The sequence below is a fragment of the Globicephala melas genome, chromosome 15, assembly GCF_963455315.2.
Source record: "Globicephala melas chromosome 15, mGloMel1.2, whole genome shotgun sequence".
NCBI lineage: Eukaryota > Metazoa > Chordata > Mammalia > Artiodactyla > Delphinidae > Globicephala > Globicephala melas.
In genome coordinates, this window is record NC_083328.1 from 9,659,566 (window position 1) to 9,678,047 (window position 18,482).

Below are 18,482 nucleotides of genomic sequence, written 5' to 3' on the forward strand. Positions count from 1 at the left end.
CAAACGGGATTGGGAGGGAGGGAGATCAGAGAAGCTTTCCAGGTAGCCCAGAGGTTCTGTAAATAGCACCAAGACTCCTCGGAATGGGTAGAAGTCTCACATGCGTTATACTCTTGAAAGTGAGAATATGCTCACTAGATTTTTTTTAAAGTAATGTATCAAAATATAGATAAAACGGAGGTATTACATTCTAAAAATACATGAAGGGTATATGATGATTTCCTGCAGATCTGTAAGAGGAAAACAGTAGGAAACTAAGCAACACGTGAACAGGCATTTCACAGGAGAGGAAATATGGCCCCACAGTGGTCAGCCTCATTAGCAGTCAAGGAGCTGTAAATCAAGACTACAAAGAAAATACTTTTCTACACCCCTCCACACGGCAAGAAGCCTGACAGACCGGTTGCTGGCAAGTGTGTGGGTCTCTCAACATGTTACAAATGAGACTGTGAGTACAGCCGCTGTGGGAATTCATTTGAAATTAGCATTAACCTGAAAATTGAATGTTCCCACACTCTAGCCCAGCAGTTCCCCTCCCAGATATGTACCCAAGAGAAGTAACAGCCACGCAGCATGATAATTTTATACATAAAAGACACTTTAGAAATACACATAGATGACAAAAAAGTCACGTAGGTCGGGGGAGGCAGAAGAATTGGGAGGATATTCTAGGTTCCGTTGGGTAGTGAGGTCATGACCAAAGGTAAATCATAAATGGCTGGAGATGAGGGACAGGAATGATGCTTGTCTGTACCTTGAGAGCTGAGGGTGGCAGACAGCTTTATAGACAGGCTCCAGGGGCTTCTAGAACGTTGTGTACGCTTCTCAAGGTGCATTTTTCTGAAGAAAATCCCTCCCTTCACGCTAGCCTTTAAGGCATGTATGATGCCCGAATATTCTGAGCCTTGGAGTTGTTGAGTTCTTAGAACTGCTGCATGACTACCTAGATATCTCGCTTCTGTAACGTGTACGTAACTGACACTCAGCTGTGAGCTGAAAAGCCAATTAGCCCTGTTTGGAGTGATGAAAACTTTGAAAATAGACTGGTGACGGTTGTACAACGTGAATAATGAATGCTGCTGAATTGCACACAAAAGTGGCTAAAGTGGTAACTTTTGTGTTATATATGTTTTGTCACAACTTTTTAAAATGTAATATACCAGCAACCATTGAATTGAAAACAAAAAAGCAATAAAAAAAACCCCGGGACTTCCCTTGTGGGCCAGTGGTTAAGACTCCACACTTCCAAGGCAGGGGTTGCAGGTTTGATCCCTGGTCAGGGAACTAGGATTCCACATGCTGCGAGCACAAAACAAAACCCAAGTGCACTAGCGTTTACACAACCGGACATGAAATATCTAATTTGGGTTTTTGGTTTTTTGTTTTTTTTTTTTTTGAAAACTGGTCTATAAATGAAATAGAACTTGGAGGAATTTGAGAATTGCCCAAAAGGGGGCAGGATCCTCCTTCCACTCAAGGCCAAAAAGGGTCTTTAGATTGACAGGGCCCTGTTTTTTGTTTTTTGAGTAACTTTATTTATTTAATTTATTTATTTTGTGCTGTGTAGGGTCTTCGTTTCTGTGCGAGGGCTTTCTCTAGTTGTGGCAAGCGGGGGCCACTCTTCATCGCGGTGCGTGGGTCTCTCACTATCGCGGCCTCTCTTGTTGCGGAGCACGGGCTCCAGATGCGCAGGCTCAGTAGTTGTGGCTCGCGGGTGTAGTTGCTCCGCGGCATGTGGGATCCTCCCAGACCAGGGCTCGAACCCGTGTCCCCTGCATTAGCAGGCAGATTCTCAACCACTGCACCACCAGGGAAGCCCAACAGGCCCCTGTTTTTATAGATGGAAAATGGGCTCAGAGAGGGTGCAAGAGGGCTCCTAGGTGCCACTGTAGACGGGCCCTGAGACTTTGCCGGTGGTTGGAGGTCACTTCTCCAGCATCTGCCATCGCTAAGGCCGCGACAGAAGCCAGCATGTAGAACAGAGCGCCATTCCCACTGGACATGTTGGAGCTTCTGTCCGTCTCTGCGGGCAGGAAACCCTGGGCAGGTACATAGTCCAGGTGGATGGAAACCAACACAGGCTTGTCCCAGTGGGTGAGGAGAAGCCAGGCAGGCGGTCCCAGAGAGCACCTGCGCTCAAGGGAGGTGAAAAGACGACAGGCTTTGGAGGCTTTGGAGTATGGGTTCAAATCCAGCTTAGCCTCTGAGCCTCAGTCAGCTCACCTGTATAAGAAAAGTAAGGTCTCCCTCCAAGAGTTGCCGTGGGACTTGAACGTAGCACTGCCCCACGTGGGATGAGGGAGGCAGCAGTGATTCTCAGGCTTGGGAGTCACGTGATGTTGGCTTTAGTCCTGGCGCCACCACTTGCGGGGATGAAGATTGCTGTTGATGCTCAGGGCCCACGGGCTCTCCCATAAGCTCCAGTCCCTGCACCACCCTTCTGCCCCGCGGGGGGGCAGCAGCGGGCGCCCAGCCCTCGCATTTCTCTTTTGGTTGCCGCTGGGCTTCCTGGTGGCACTTCCACTGTCGCCTGGCCGGGTCTGGGAAGCCTGTGGACCCTGGACTGGGGCTGAAAGAAAAACCTTGTCCCAGCAGAGAGGGGCCCAGAGCTGGGGAGCCCAGGCTCTGGGATGCCAGACAGATGGGGGTTGGGGTGACCCCTGTGGACTTCCTGGTCTCTAGCTGGTGGGGCACCACTAAGAGTTCAGTGGCCTTGGGCAAGTTATTTAATGGCCAGTAACGGGAGGCACTGGGGAACATTTTTGCTGCGTGCGTGCGGCGCACCCGTCTCTCTAGCGCCATCCTCACCTCTGAGGGAAGGGCCCAGGCACCAGGGCAGCAGGTGGAGGGAGTGGGGGCTGAGCTCTAGCCGCCCTGGCTGGCTCCACGCCTCTGTGAGCCTCATCTGGAAAATGGGTGTGCGGAGGCTCCCAGGCCTGGCAGAGGAGTCATGGTTGTCCTTCCTTCTGTCCTTCAGCTTGGTCCCTTCCTCTGCTGCCAGGGACTGTCCACTCCTTTGTCCATCTGTCTTTGTCTCTGCCCATTCGTTTGTGATGTCTGCCCTGATATATGTCTGTCTGTGCCCATCCACCCACATCCGATGTTGTGTGTGTGTGTGTGTGTGTGTGTGTGTATCTGTGTTTCTCATTCTCTCCCTGCACGTATATCTGTGTGTGTGTGTGTTTTCATTGTGGACGTGTATTTGTGTGTGTGTGTGTGTGTTTTCAGTGTGTCTCTCCGTGTCTTCCTACTCTCTCGCTGCCCGTGCGTGTCTGTGTGCGCTCCCCCATTTCGTTCCCTTTGTCCCTGTCCCGCAGTGTGTGTCACTTCCTCTTTGTGAGACATGTGTTTGTGTGTGTGTATTTAGTGTGAATTTTGTGTGTGTTTGTGTGTCCATGTCTTTCTTTTCTCTCTGTGCCTGTTTGTGTGTGTCTCTCTGTCTCTCTGTCTCTGTCTGTTTGTCTGTCTCTCTGCCTCTGTCTGTTAAGAGCAGAGCCTGTCCGGTGGAGCAGCGGATGTATGAGGGATGATTCAGTGGCTGACAGGAAGCTCGCCGCCTTGCATCCTGCCTGCCAGTGTCTGTGGCACTGACATCGGATCAGGCAGGTGTGTGGGCTCAGGATGAGGTGGCCGCAGTGAGGAGCCCCCCGCTCTCAGGTAAGCCTTTTCCAGGGGTGCCTGGAGCCTGGCCCCCAAGGCAGGGGTCCTGAGGCTGTCCCCCCGACACCCCACGGGGTTGGGAGTGGCCCTGCTGGCCCAGCAGGAGCGCTTGGCTGCCCGGCGGGTGGGCTGGAAAGAAGCCGGGATGCCCGGCACCCCCTCCCTTGGCCCCAGCCCTGTCCTGGCGCCCCCAGCTAGCAAGCCCTCGCCCCAGACCCTGTGGCACTAGAGGGGCAGCTGATTCTGGGGCTCTGGCCCCTCTCCCGCCCCGCCTTCCCCGGCCCAGCCTGCACAGCCCTGGGAAGCCCCCCCAGGGCGAGTTCCATCACTTCCAGAGTCCAGTGAGGGTCGAGGACAGCAGCTCCGCAGGGAGGCCCAGACCCGTGAGCCTTGGTTTCTTCATCTGTAGAATGGGGCTGTAACAACCCTGCCCCAGGGCTGTGGGAGGATGGGACAGATGCTACAGATAAGCAGAGCCAGGTCCTACCCCTGGCCTGGAGGAAGAAGCTGTCCCGGCCACCCCGCCCAGCCCCCAGGCTGGCCACCAGCTCTCTGCTGGGGGGCTGAGAAACTGTAGGCCCTGGGGTGCTCTTTGTTTGTTTTTTTAAATTCTATTTTATTTATTTTTTTATACAGCAGGTTCTTATTAGTCATCCATTTTATCCACATCAGTGTATACATGTCCATCCCAATCTCCCAATTCATCCCACCACCACCACCACCGCTTCCCCCCCTTGGTGTCCATATGTTTGTTCTCTACATCTGTGTCTCTATTTCTACCCTGCAGACCGGTTCACCTGTACCATTTTTCTAGGTTCTGCATATATGCGTTAATATACGATATTTGTTTTTCTCTTTCTGACTTACTTCGCTCTGTGTGACAGTCTCCAGATGCATCCACGTCTCTACAAATGACCTGGGGTGCTCTTGGCGCCCTGCTCTGCCTACGGGTGGCCCTGGCCTTCACCATCCCGCACCCGTGCCCGGAACAAGGGCTGCCCCGGTCCCTACCCCGGCCGCCTGAGCATAAGAGCCTCCATTAGAGACCTCTCGGTCAGCCTCATCTGAAGGCCAAGGTTATTTGGGAAAACGGAGCAGAGCCCAGCGGATAAGCCTTTCCAGGGGTCGGACGGGGACCTCTGGGTCCACCCCTACCCCCGCAGCCTGACCTTCGGCCCTGGTGGGCCTCAGTTTCCCCATGTACTACATGAGGAGGGCTGGGAGGCTGGGCAGCAGGGTTGCCAAGGGCCTTTCAGGGTGAGCGGCTGGGTGCAGAGGGTTGCTCAGCCCAGCCCTGAGAGCTTTTCCGCCGTCAGCTTGTTGCAAAACTTGTTCATATGAAAACTGCCCACTTCCCTTTCTGCTATTTTGGCCTGCAGGCCACAGGCTGTGGCGGCCTCCCCTCCCCTCCCCACCCGACTCAGCCCTGTCTGGCCCCTTGGGGCCCTCCTGGGGCTGCCAGGCCTGCCTGCGCCAGGGGCCCAGCCCCTCTCCCTCCGCCCTCCCCTGCCCCACTTGTTCTCAGGCCTGGTTGGGAAAGCAAGGAGAGAGGACAGATTGATTCAGTCTGGGGGGCAGCCACAGAGTTTTCCTCAAATGAGCCTCTCTTTTAAAAAATATTGCATGATTCTTAAAAATGTAATATAAGCAAATATATATATATGTATAATATAAGAAAGGATTTACGTAAAGGAGTGTAGGCCTTGGAGTCAGCCTGCCCTGGGTGTAGATCTTGGTTCTGTGACTGGTCAGCTGTGTGACCTTGGGCAGAATACTCACCTCTCTGGGCCTCCCTCTCCTCCCTTGGAAGAAAGGAGCTGGCATCTCCAAGGTGATGCTACCCGCGTCTGTGACAACCGAAGGGCTGGGGCAACAGCGCTGCTCTCCTTCAGATCCCAGCCCCTCCCAGGGTCCCACCACGATGCCCTGCATGGTGCAGTAGAGGGGGGGCTCAGGCCTGCATGTCTGGGGGACCCGGCAGGGAGGGCTTCAGGTAGGGTTGACCCACACTGCTCAGTGCGGGCCGTCCAGCCAGCTCTGGCCCTGACAGGATGCGGCTGTCTCTTCCCATCCCACAGGGACCGTGATGATGGCAAGTCACGGTGGTCACAGGCAACCATGCCCCACCGGCCGGCACTAGCACCTTACAGGCATCCTCTCAATGCTGGGCCTCAGATGGCAACCTGAGTGTTGAGTGTCATTCTTTCCCTCGTTTAACAGAAGGGTGACCGAAGGCTGGTGACACTGGGATTCAACAGCTGGGGCAGAATTTGTGTTCTCATGCTCCCCTCCCTTCCCTCACCCAGTGCCAGGTCGGTGGAGATGGACCAGGGCTGGGGGCATCCCGAGCGTCTGCAGGGCCAGGAAGCAAGAGGGCTTTCTGATGGTCGGGGTCCTCTGGGAGGGAGGGCAGCAGAGGTCAGCAGCCCAGGTCCCAGGGCCTTGAATGCCAAGCTGAGAGTGTGGACTTGAACCTGGGGTCTTAAGCAGACCCCGGCGGTGGCCAGTGCTGGACCATTGTCCCATGGGTGCAACCCTCCCATGTGTCTGTGCCTGAACCTCCTCTGGGGCAGAAAGAGTCTCTGTCTTGACCAAAGGACAAAGACGTCAAGGGTGGGAGCCCAAGGGAACTGTCCAGACCAGCCAGCTGGAAATAACACCCTCAGCAAGTTTCTCTTCCGGAAACCCCAACCGTGATCCAGGCTGGACGTGCTTGTCCTCCCAACGACTCTTTGAGGAACGGCCTGGGTTGATCCCAGTCTTATAGATGAGAAAACTGACGCCAAGAGACCCCAAGGCACAGGCAAGCTTCCCTGCTTCAAGGCCAGATGCTCCCAACCTCACCAGCCTGAGATGGACTTGGGCCTTGGCTGGAGGCCTGGGAGGGAGGCAGCCCCGGGGCAGAACGAGGTGGGGGGGAGGGAGGAGGGTATGCAGCCTGGGAGGGCAGTGCCCAGGCTCGTAGATCCCCTCGGACAACCTCCTGGGGTGATCAGGTCATCCTCTCTCCTCATGTGGAGGCCGCCGGGTCATGAGGTTTGGGAATGGTCATGTTTCCGCTGACTCACTTGGAATTTGGGGGAAGGAGAGGTGACTTCTTCATGACGGGCCCCTGACTGGGGCTCAGCCCTGCATGGAGATTCCTTGTCATCTTTGCCACAGGGAATCAGGAAGCTCAGAGCGGCGAGGGGGACGGCTGGGTGCCATGCAGGCCTCTGGGGAGCCCGGAGCAGGAGGCGGGCAGCACAGAGCTCAGGTCTCCCCAAGCCTTGCTTTCCCCAGCTGGGAAGCAGGGAGAAGCCTCCTCCCAGGTGGGCCGCAGCAGGAGGAACAGGTGTTCACCGAGGGGACACTCAGTAGCGTGGGCTCCACGTGCCCACCACGGGGCACTGCCCTCTCAGGACCCCTGGCTGCCCTCAGCTCTGTCACTGGCATTTGCAAGGGGGGAGCTGAGTCTCTTTATAGTTGTAATGATTCTCCTTGGAGGGCCCCTCAAGAGGGCTGTACTCACCAGGCCCTCCTGTGTGGGTGCCTGTGGCTTTGCTGAGGCCTGGCAGTCACAGCGGGGCCCCGAGGCTGGGACCGGCCACTGACCAAGAAGCAGCCTTTTAGCCCCACCTCCCAGCACATCCCACCACCAGCCACCAAGGTCCATCTGCCCAGGCGCCCTTCTTCCCCTCCTGGTCTCAGGCCCACCTCCTCCAGGAAGCCTTCCTGACCTCCCTCCTTCCGTCACCCAGGGCAGGAGGAATCTGGGCAGATGAGTGTTTTAGGAATGGAAATCCCACCCCCAGCTTCCCCAGAGGCCATGGGTGGGAGCGGAGAACCACCCAAGGGTGGATGGGGGCTGCCAGGGGCTCCCAGGCAGAAGGGGCCATGGACTCTGAGGTTGGGGAATAAAGCTGGGCAGGCAGGAGGCAACAGGATGCAGTGGGCGGAGCCAGCGTTAGGGTCTGGAGGCTGGAGTTCAAATCCTGTTTTTCCCCTTAGCAGCTGTGGGATCTCTGGCTTTTGTTTTTCTGTTTGTGAAATGGCTCGAGCCTCTCCCTCAAAGGGCAGTTGGGGGGTAAGCGAAGACGTGTGTGGGAGTGTGCACATACATGTGGTGCTGTCTGGCGGGTCTCCAGAACCTTCCAGCACTTAACCAAGAGTTGATGATGGCCCTGAGAGCCCGGGGTGCAAGTTGGGGGTCAGATGGGGGAACAGGGCTGGTTCTGTCCCTGCCTGGTCCCAGAGCAGGCAGGGGAGGTGATGCTGGGCTCAGCTGTGGGGTTGGCAGGGGACAGTGGGGGCCAGAAACCTGGGGTTCCTGGAGGGGGCGGCCCTGCAGCCTCCACCCCAGCTCACAGTGCCCCCACGTTGCAGCCCTGCAGGAAGAGTGGCCAGGAGTGGACATGAGCGTGGACACGGAGCTGCTGTGGTCGGGGGCGGCCCTACTGCTGCTGCTGCTGGGGGCGGCAGCCGGCCTGTGTGTGCGCTGCTCCCCCCGCGCAGGTAAAGGCTGGGGTCACGGGTACGAGGGAGGGGCGTGCGGTGTACCCAGCGAGCCACTCAGGCCCAGACCTGGCTGCAGTCGGAAGGGGCAGTCAGATAAGCCTCAGGAGGCAGAAGTGAACCCCAGCGGCCTGGGTTTCTCCTCTGAAGACAATGGGTCTGGCTCGCTGGGGGCTTCGGTTCTGCTGGGTCAAGGGCATGTGTCTGGGGCCGATGGACTGCGCTGGACAAGCGTGGGGAGGGGGGCTGGGCTGCCTGCGTCTGCCTTCTCCACGCTCCGCGTTCCTAAATAAATGGTGAGCAACCCCTGCCAGTGTCAGGTGGCCCCCAGTGATGGTGGCTTAGCCCGCACGTCCGGTCTGAGGCCTGCACAGGGCACAGGGGAGACACGATGGTTGGGCCTCGGATCTCAGTTCCCACCCGGCCCCGGGACGCTTGCTAATCTGGTCCTGTTCTTGCAGGTGCAAAGAGGTCCGAGAAAATCTATGAGCAGAGGAGCCTGTGAGTGTCTCAGTGTCCCCAGCACAGTGACGCTGTGTGCCCTGGGCATGGGTGTCCATGTGGGCATCCCCTCGGGCACCGCCACGCCCCACCCCTAACCCTTCACTCACACCTCCTCCGTGCCGGGCTCTAGTGGGTTCTAAGCAGTTAGGGGAGGGCGAGGGGGTGCCCAGGGGCTGTCCAGACCCGGCCCCAGCCTGGTTGGGGAGGGCTGGGGATGCCACAGGAGGGGAGGAGGGGATGCCACACTCCAGCTAGCCCAGGAGCATCTCCAGAAATCCCCGCAGTGACCCCAGCCCCGGGGAGCGCGCTGTGCCGGTGCTGGAGGTCGACAGAGCAATCCCACCCTCCCGGGGCAGTGAGGGGAACAGAGACCGGGCGCTGTGTCCGAGTCTCCCCTGGAAGACACTAAAGGACCTCAGGGGAGGATATGGGTGTGAAACTTGGGGGACCAGGGAAGGCCTCCTGGAGGAGGCGGGAGGGATTTCAAGAGAGAAAGAAGGCGAAAGGGGACATCCAGAGAGAGAGGGAATGGTGTGGGCATTTGCCGATGTCGGGCCGGGGTGGACATTGTCTTGGGGAAGAGGTGGTCGCTGTGAGCATGTCTTGAGAGAGATCAGCTGAATGCGGAGGAAGAAGAGTCTTGACTGTGGAGAGAGACCTTGGCCTTTGTCCTAAGGGCCAAAGGGAGCCACGGGAGAGCTGGAAGCAGGGCAGTGGGGGTGAGATGAAACGGGGCCACTGATCCCAGGCAGAGTTGCAGGACCTGGGCAGGAGGGAGTTCCAGGCACCTTGGGGACAGGCTGGCCGTTCTGTGAGCCGTGGGAGGGTCAGCAGTGCTGGGCGCTGCAGATCGGGGGGCAACCCAAGAACAACTCGAGGCAGGAGGGCAGCAGCCAGTGGTGTCCTTACAGTGCCTGGTGGAGGGCTCTGAGACCTGCGTGCACACACGTGCACAAGCCTGCATGCCCACTCGCACCCACAGGCTCCCCCAGCACTCGCTCATGCGTGCACTTCTCACACGCACGGCACTCGCTTGCACGCCTGGGCAGGCACTCACATACAAACTCACACACACACCCTCTCTCATTTCCTTTTGCAACTGAAAAACCACAATGAGATTTGAAAATAGAATTTTCCCATCCATGCCCACTCCTGGGGCCGGGGCTGGACTTTCCAAGGCTTTTGGGGCCACTTGGTCCCCTGGCTCGCCAGCCCATAACCTCCACCAGGGCTGGGCTGGGCTCCCCTAGTGCCCACCCACACCCCTGCCCCAGGGCAAGTTCCTCAGTATCTTCCCTCTCCCCTCCTCCCTTAGTCCCTGCCCACTCCAGGCCCCTGATTAATCTTAGAACCGAAGATAGTCAGAGGCACAAGTTAAACCTCCTCACGTGGGAGGTGGGAAAACTAGGCCTAAGTGGGAGGAGCTGGGAGGGGAGACTTGGGCTCTCCCCACCTCACTTGGGTTCAGTCCTATCAGCCTGTGTGTGCCAGGCCCAGCTCCTGCTTCATTTCCTCTGGGAAGCCATGCCTGACTCTCTTCTGTGGTTTTAGGGCATCATTCCTAAATCAGATCACTCTGACCCCCAGCCCCGCAGGCTGGAAGGCTGGGGCAGGTCACCATTCTGGTCCAGGGGAGGAACCCAAAATGGTTTAATGATTAGCTAATCTGATCCACCATCCTTAGCAGTGGCTTTCATTCCCAAGGGCATTTCATGGTCCAAAGTGGCAGCTAGAGCTCCAGCCCTCATCTCTGCCTTCCAGGCAGTAAGTAGTAAGAATGAAGGAGGACAGAAATGGGGCATCCCAGTTAGCAGTGCCTCCTTAAAGGAGTTTTCCTGAAAGCCCAACAACCTTGGCTTTGCATGTCATTAACCAGAATTATATGGTCACACATAAATGCAAGGGAGGCTGGGAAATATAGCCTTTTATTAAAAATTGAGGTAACACTGGTTTATAACATTATATAAGTTTCATGTGTACGACATTATATTTCTACTTCTGTATACCCTACATTGAGATCACCAACAAAAATTTAGTTTCCATCTATCCCTTCACCCATTTTGCTCTCCCCACCCCTGGTAACCACAGGTAACCACTATTCTGTTCTCTGTATCTATGTGTTTGTTTGTGTTTGGTTTGTTCATTTATTTTGGGCTTTTTTGTTTGTTTCTTTTTTATATTCCACATATGAATGAAATCATACAGAATTTTTCTTTCTCTGTTTGACTTATTTTACTTAGCATAATTCCCTCAAGGTCCATCCATGTTGTCACAAATGGCAAGGTTTCATCTTTTTTATGGCTGAATCGTATTCCAGTGTGTATATATACCACATCCTCTTTATCCATTCATCTGTTGATGGGCACCTAGGTTGTTTCCATGTCTTGACTATTGTAAATAGTGCTGCAATGAACATACGGGTGCATATATCTTTTCAAATTAGTTATTTTGTATTCTTTAGATAAATACCCAGGAGTGGGATTGCTGGCTCATATGGTAGCTCTATTCTTAGTTTTTTGAGGAATCTTTATACTGTGTTTATAGTGGCTGCACCAATTTACATTCCCCTCAACAGTGCCCAAGGGTTTCCTTTCCTCCACATCCTCACCAACCCTTGTTATTTCTTGTCTTTTTGATAATAGTCGTTCTAACAGGTGTGAGGTGTTACTTCATCACGGTTCTGATTTGCATTTATTTCCCTCATAATTAGTGATGGTGAGCAGCTTTTCACGTGTCTGTTGGCCATCTGTATGTCTTCTTTGGAAAAGTGTCTATTCAGTTCCTCTGCCCATTTTTTAATCAGGTTGTTTTTTTGTTGTTGAGTTAATTATATATTATATTATAAGGGGTATTAACCCCGTATTGGATACATCATTTGCAAATACCTTCTCCCAATCGGTACGTTGTCTTTTTGTTTTGTCGATGATTTCCTTTGTTGAGCGGAAGGTTTCTAGTTTGAGGTAGTCCCATTTATTGGGAAATACAGTCCTTTGGATGGGTGTGTGGCTGTCTAAATGAAAATCAGGTTCTGTTTCAAAGGAAGAAGGTGATGGTTAGATACCTGGCTGTGTCTGCTAAGCCTTGAAGTTGCCTCATCAGGTACTGGGGAGTAAATGGCGTGTGTGAACAACTTAAGAGGACCGTGCTCTCTTAGGAACGTTAAACACTCCTGGGATGGCAGGTGGTGGGAGCAGCCTCTTTGTTGCTCCTGGCTGACGTCACTGCCAGGTCCCTGAGCAGCTGCCCCAGTCCTACCCACAGACTCTCCTGGGCATCTCCAGGGGTCCTGGGGAGGCTCTGTGGGGCATATGTCTGGCTGGCAGCTGGCTCCAGCGCAGGGCCATGTGAGAAGTGTGGGCACGCGGTGGGCAGGCAGGGAAGCACTCTAGAGAAGGGGTGCATCAGGAAGCCCTGGATCTGAGTCCTGGGGGGCTGGCAGCCCCTCCTCACTTTCGCCCTGGTCTGTCCCCCCCTGTCCGTCTGTCCTGCCCCTCTGTCCCTGGGGCTGTGGGAGGCCAGGCCCTGGCTCAGCACAGCTCCATGTGTTTCCAGGCAAGAGAATCAGCAGAACTTTGCAGTGGCCCGGACCTATACCCGTGAGTCCCCAGACAGAAGGGTCCAGGGCTGGGCTCGGGATTGGGAGTGTCCACATCAAAGTCCCTTTCGTCCCCATTGTTCTGAGGCTGTGGCCAGGCCTGATCTAGTGGGGTGATGGGGTGAGGGGGCTGTGCTGGGCAGCTGACCTGGGGGCCCAGCCAACACCCCGTCAACCTTTGCAGTGGTCAGGGAGGCCTGGCCAGGGCCCCTGGTGGACACGGCCTCCAACGCGGCATCAGCAAGGTAGGAAGGAGCCCCTGTCCCAGCCCCACGGGAGGCAATGAGGTGGGCCCCAGGGTCCCCACCTGGCTGAGCCCAGGCCAAGACCTTGCTCCTTCCTCGGACCTCAGAGCCCCAGTTCTGATTCTGAGGGCCCTACCGGGGGGCTGTGGGACTGTGGCCTCCAGACCCCCAGGAAACCCGGGGCCTTCTCCCAGCCCCTCCTTAGCCTCTGCCCCACTCCCGTGCAGGAAGGACAAGCTGCTGCAGTTCTCCCCCAGCCTCGAGGGTGAGTGCCCTGGGACACAGGGTTGGGGGCAGGGGCGAGGTGGGACGGAGATGGGTGAATACCTGGTGGGACAGGTACTGAGCAGGAAGCCTTCCCAGAGGAGAGACGCTGTGAGCTGGGCTGGGAGGCCCGATGGGGCTGGCCCAGCAGGGGGAGGGGACGGAGAGCAGGTGTGAGGGCGTGAAGATGGGAAACACCTAGGCTTCTTCCTCCGGTGGTCACAGCTGGGAGGGGGCGGGGGCTGGGGAACCAGCATTGAGCCAACCCAACAGGCCTGGCCTTTCTTCCAGAGTCTTCATCCTCCAGGTACCAGAACTTCAGCAAAGGTAGGTGGGCTCCATGGAGGAGGGGGCCGCAGTGGGGCATACAGCCCACGCTCAGGCCTGATTCTCGCCTCCTCCTGCAGGAAGTAGACGCACATCAGATGCATCCTACATGTGAGCGGGCTTCTCCGGGCCCTGGCCACCCCCTCGTCCCGCCGCCCGCCCTGCCCGTCCTGCCCGCAGCCTCCTTACGTGAGAAAGGCCTCCTGCCCTGGAACCCGCTGGCCCAGGCAGGCTCTCTGTAGCTCTGTTTCCCTCAGATGACCGTAGCTTTGGGGGGGCTGAGGACAGGGACAGGAAGGAGCCCTGCTCTGTTTGGGGGTGGGGGAGGCCGTTGGGGGACCTCATCCTGCACCACCCGGTCAGAGACGAGTTCCACCGACCCTCAGATAGGAAGGGCCCCCAGGACGTCTCCTCATCTCACAGTTGGGCAAACTGAGGCCCAGGGCAGGAGGTAACTTGCATAAGGCCACACGGTGAGGTGGCTGGAGCCAGGGCAGCTCAGGGGTGCAGGGAAGCAGGGTGGGAGGATCGGGGGAGACCCTGGCAGGGCCCCCCACAGGCTCTGGGGCAGTGACGGCCGGAGCAGCCCTGGCCTCGCTGCCTGCTCAGGAAGCTCCCGGCCCGACCATGGGCCTGCCCAGCAGTTGGTGCTGTGTCTATGTTTTCTTGCCAGACACCCCTTCGCCACGGACTATTTTGATAGTGGGCGGTTCCAGAAGCCCCCGGAAGGTGAGGCAAAGGTCGATGAAGGGGAGAGGGAGGCGGTGGCCTGGGAGCGCAGCTTCAGAAGTCACACCCCCGGGGCGGGGCCAGAGGTGGCGGGAGGATGTAAAGCAGGAGGCCAGGCCTAGGTTTAGGTGGCTGGAGGGGGCTGGGCGGGGGGACCTGGGGGAGGCTGGCCCTGTGGAGGGAAGGAGGGAAGGGATGGGCGGGAAGAGAGGGTAGGGGGGCCAGAAGGGGAGCTGAGGGCAGGCGCAGGGGGCAGGCTGGTCCCCTTGTCATCCAGGCCCCTCTCAAGGCTGGGCACACAGGGGACCTTGAAGAAAGGCCCTGGACCGGTCAGCCTTGTTGACAAACGCTGAGCCCTCCAGGCTCCGAGGATACTGGCACCCTTTGTGAAGAGCAAAGGTGCTCCTAACACCTTTGCTCTACAGAAACTGAGAACTGAGGGTGGGCAGTGCCTGCAGAGAGGTGCACAGGGCTGGGCTCCTGCCTGGGCCGGGCTGGGGTGAGAGGTGGGGGGGTCCTTTTCTCCCCGCTGCGTTTCTAAATTGGGGAGAGGCCCTCACTTCTCAGAGCCTCTTCGACACAGATGGACGCAGGGTGGGGTGGCGTTTAGAGCTCAGCTTCCCCGTTGGGGGGTTGGGGGGGAATACCGGGGTACCAGGCTCTGATATGCCACAACCAGCCTAGGCCCCCGGACAAAGGACCCTCAGCCCACCCCACTGCCTGAAGGGTTAGGCAGGTTCCTGTCCCCTGGGCCCCCAGCGGCTCTCCCTGCCCCTCTTTGCCCCATAGAGATGGGCCTCCCTTCTCTGACTGTCCCTCGTGGGCCTGACTGCACCCCCCCACACCCCCTAATCTCCCCTCCCCAGGGCATTCAGGGGAAGACAGAGAAGGAGCCCAGGGTGGAGGCTGCTGGAGCCAGGCCAGCACCCATTAAGAAGCTTGTCCAGGAGAATGTTCGAGGCCCCGGGGGACCCAGAGGGCTGGGGGCTTGATGAGACAGAGGGAGAGAGGAAGGTCCAGGCCTGTCGGGCAGGGCCCACCAGCATCCGGCGCCCTCTCCTCTCTCCCTGGCAGATGAAGATGACACCAATTCCTATGAGAACGTGCTCATCTGTGAGCCAAAGAAAACCGAATCAGGTGAGGCTGCCCTCCCCGGAGCAGGGCAGGGAGGCCCTGCTAGGCCAGGCCCGCCTGCCCCGCTGAGCTCTGAAGTCCCCGCTGCACGGTTCACCAATATCAGACCCTGTGTCCGGGAGGAGTCCCCATCAGTCCTGGACTCTCCCTCCCTCCCTCGAGGGGCCTGCCCAGCACGAGGACACAGGCTGCCCCTCGGGAGGGGTGGACGTGGCACCTCTCTGGCCTAAGGGCTGGCCATGGTGGCTGCCCCTCTGCCAGCCCCTCCCCTGGTGTCCTCCCTGCAGGGGACGAGGAGTCTGAGGGTTATCAGAACTCAGCATCCATCCGGCAGTGGCGGGAGTCCAGGAGAGTCGTGGGTATGCGGCCGGAGCCCCGGTGCTTCCAAACGGTCACCTTCAGCAGGCTCAGAGGGGCCAGGCCTGGGACAGACAGTCGAGGGGAGGGGGAGAGAGGGGAGCTTAGGGGATCTGGCTGGGAGGGCAAGGCCGGGTGGGCTCCCCTATGGCCAGTCCAGCTGATTCCACAGCGAAGCTTCTGGCACATCAGCGGCTGCAGAGGCTCGAACCGTGCCAGGACCCCCCTCAGCAACACCATGGCCTCCTGCGGTTGGGTCCTCCTGGCCGGCTGCCCATCCAGCCGCACGCACGGCATCGCACTCGCCCTGCTCCCCGCAGGACGCACCTCTGGCAAATCCCAGAGAGGACGGGACAGACACACCATCCAGTGGAGCCTTTCCTGCGGGCGGTGTGGTGGCGGGAACAGGGCTGGGCATGTGCATGTGAACCCTCTGACCATCTGCCCGCGGGTCGCAGAGCCGGTCCCGAGGGAAGCACCTCCCTACCCGGTAGGAAGCCCAGACGAGGACGACGGGGAGCCCGATTACGTGAATGGGGACGTGGCAGCCATCAACGCCTAGAGAAGCCCTGGAGGAAGGTACGGTCCAGGGTGGGGGCTGCACGGGCCTAAGGGGCTGCGCTCCCAGGGAGAAGCAGAGCTGGGGCGGGAGGAGCCACAGCAGGGACCATGGGGCAGCACCCACGGATGCTGAAACGGGGTGGTTCCTCGGGGCGCTGGGACGCCGCCCTGGGTGCTGGGCCTCCCGAGCGGTCCCTGCCCACCCCCCGCTCCTGTGGCTGGTGTGGGGAGGTGACAGACCCACGGTGGACACAAAGTCTCAGGGCCAGGGGGTGTCAGGCAGGGCAGGCTGGTGAGTCATGGGGTGAGAAGGTGGGCTCTGGGTGGGCCTCTGCAACCTTGGGCGAGAGACTTAACCTCCCTCGACCCGTTTCCTCGCTTGCAACCTGCAGCTACTGGGACCCGTGTCTTGACAACACGCACAAGGCATAGCACGGAAAGCAGGACCAGTTGGACTCAGGGATGGGGCGGGATCGGGAGGAAATGGTGCCAAGCGCTCACACACACCGTCTCTTGGCGCCCCCAGGGCTCAGAGTGGACAAGCCACCTGCCGGAGGTCCCACTTAGAGTGAGTGGAGGAGGGAACGGTCCCCCAGGCGCTCAGATGTCGGAGCCCAGGCCCTGCCTCACGGGGAGCAGGTCCCGATGTGGGGGACACGGGCAGTCCTCTCAGTGGGCGGCCGGTCTGGGCCGTTTGAGAACGAGCAGCAGGATCGGTGGTAGCAGTTTAAGCCCAGCGGGCAGAGCCCGGGGTTCATTCATTCACCCAGTAGCTAGAGGGCCCCTGCCAGGGGCAAGTCCTGCCTTAGGGGCTGGGGACACAGTGATGAACAGAAGACACACAATCCCTGTCCGCTTAGAACTTCCGTTCTGGTGGGAGAGACAGAACATAACCAGCTGGAAGAGAAGGGGAGAGAAATGCAGCGCGTTAGGACTGCAGGCGTGGGAAGGGGCAGGGAGCAACGTCGGGTGGGGAGAGGCGGTGCCGTGATTCAAGCCGGGAGACAGCGCAGCCTTTCTGAGCTCCGCTCCTCGCCCCTCTGGGGACAGGAAGGACACCCAGGCAGAGGGACTGGCAAAGACCCCCGGCAGGAATCTGCGTCTGATAATGTGTGTGGGCAGACAGTGATGGGGGAGCATCGGCAGAGGTGGAGGGCGGCGGCGGGAGGTGTGCAGGGCCAGCACCTGGGTTTTCCTGAGATGGGGCAGGCGAAGGTCTGGAACAGAAGAGTGACTTGTTTCTAAAGGATCGCTGGCCTCCGCGCGTAGAGACGTGAATACAGGGGACGCGGTGGAGGCAGGGAGACCGGTGCGCTCAGGCAGGAATCCAGCGACTGTTTGTGGAGCGATGGGGCTCACTGATGCGTGGCGTGTCGGCTGCCCAGTAGAGCGAGGACTTGAGGAGGCCTGCAGGGGTTTGCCTGAGTAATGAGAGGGCATCGCTGCCAGCAACTGAGATCAGGGAGGCTACAGGCGGGGCGGGTTTTGTGGGCAAGGCCGGTTTATTTCTGGGCCTGTTAAATTGGAGATGCCATGCAGGAGGATGTATGAAATGGGCAGTTAGAGATCTGCGCCTGGATTCAGGGACAGGCAGGAGTGGAGAGGCTGTGCAGGTTCTTCAGATGAAAGAAACTAAGAGTATGTTGTACACTGACAAACGATACGGGAGGTTCGAGTCTGCGTCGGCTACGGCTGGCTGGAATTTACACCCGGGACCCCGCACACAGAAGGGACTGAACTCCATGGGCTGGGGCCCACAGCAGCCCGACAGGACTGCAGAGGCCCAATCCCTATATTCTAGCAGGTGGAAGGGCTGCCAGGCAATGGGAAAGGCAGAGTGGAGTTAGGGCCCAGCACCCCTGTCAGGTCCCTTCTGGGTTCGAGGGGAGAGGATGCAGCTTAATGGTACTGGTCCCAGGACACGTGCGGGGGAAAGCCGCCAGCTGCTGTGCAGAGGGTGTTCCTGCACCCAAGGCACGTCAGAATAACTCGGGCCTCGGCCAGAACCGAGCAGTCAGGACTTCAAACAAAAAGCAGACGCTCCTGGAATAAGAAACATGCTTAAGGCTGCTTGACGGCGGGTTCTCTGCTCACTGGACTCTGACCAATGTGCATCCTCCCCGACCCGTGCCGGCTGCTCCGGGGCTGAGGGGACAAAGCGTCAGGCCAGGCAAACCTTTCCCTCTTTAACAAATACTTTTCCTTTTCATTGAAGGAGCCAGGGAACCATATACTGCCTCCCCAGGGTCCCTTCTCCAGAGCTGCTCGACTTCTAGACCCCCTACGGCTACTCCTGGGAGGGGCACCAATGCACCCTGAGGACCAGCCAGCCGGCCACGGGGTACCCAGCCCGGGAAAGGACAGTTACGCATGGAGCCGCCCTCTGACCGGCTCCCACGGGCAAGGCAGGAGCCTGGGGCCGAGGGCAGCTCCCGCTGTGGTCAGACGCCCAGGACTCAGGGCAGTCGCATCCCCTTAACCGCATTTAAAACATCATACTACATGGGTGTTCGTGTCCTTTTTTGCTTTGGATTTTGATCCCAAATTGCTTACTAATGTTGGTTGCTGGGATTCTTGTGCGTGGTGGATAAGCTTGTACAGTTAATTTATAT

At 58.0% G+C, this 18,482-nt stretch overlaps 1 protein-coding gene across 4 annotated transcripts; it reads left to right on the forward strand.

Annotated features, from left to right (window-relative positions):
* The first annotated feature begins 3,196 nt into the window (after positions 1 to 3,196).
* On the forward strand, positions 3,197 to 18,373 carry LAT2 (linker for activation of T cells family member 2). 4 transcript variants are annotated; one of them, XM_060284368.2, is made up of 13 exons: positions 3,197 to 3,657; positions 8,026 to 8,154; positions 8,616 to 8,655; positions 12,211 to 12,254; positions 12,438 to 12,498; positions 12,726 to 12,763; positions 13,054 to 13,089; positions 13,170 to 13,200; positions 13,763 to 13,818; positions 14,893 to 14,955; positions 15,240 to 15,311; positions 15,768 to 15,888; positions 18,086 to 18,373. In XM_060284368.2, the coding sequence occupies exons 2-12, from the start codon at positions 8,055 to 8,057 to the stop codon at positions 15,869 to 15,871; spliced, it is 645 nt and encodes a 214-aa protein (XP_060140351.1). In that variant the 5' UTR covers positions 3,197 to 3,657; positions 8,026 to 8,054; the 3' UTR covers positions 15,872 to 15,888; positions 18,086 to 18,373. The 4 variants fall into 4 exon arrangements, with proteins under 4 accessions (XP_060140351.1, XP_069899648.1, XP_060140347.1 ...); XM_070043547.1 differs by lacking the exon at positions 3,197 to 3,657 and adding an exon at positions 3,668 to 6,463; XM_060284364.2 differs by lacking the exon at positions 3,197 to 3,657 and adding an exon at positions 6,574 to 6,971 and having other exon boundaries at positions 15,804 to 15,888.
* The last annotated feature ends 109 nt before the right edge of the window (positions 18,374 to 18,482 follow it).

Excerpts from the sequence above, each read along its gene's own strand:
- LAT2 (XM_060284363.2), top strand. The coding sequence starts at position 6,794 with ATGGAGATTCCTTGTCATCTTTGCCACAGGGAATCAGGAAGCTCAGAG. Across the intron at positions 12,255-12,437 it reads AGTGGCCCGGACCTATACCC|TGGTCAGGGAGGCCTGGCCA; the intron begins GTGAGTCCCCAG and ends CAACCTTTGCAG. Across the intron at positions 13,201-13,762 it reads ACATCAGATGCATCCTACAT|ACACCCCTTCGCCACGGACT; the intron begins GTGAGCGGGCTT and ends TTTTCTTGCCAG.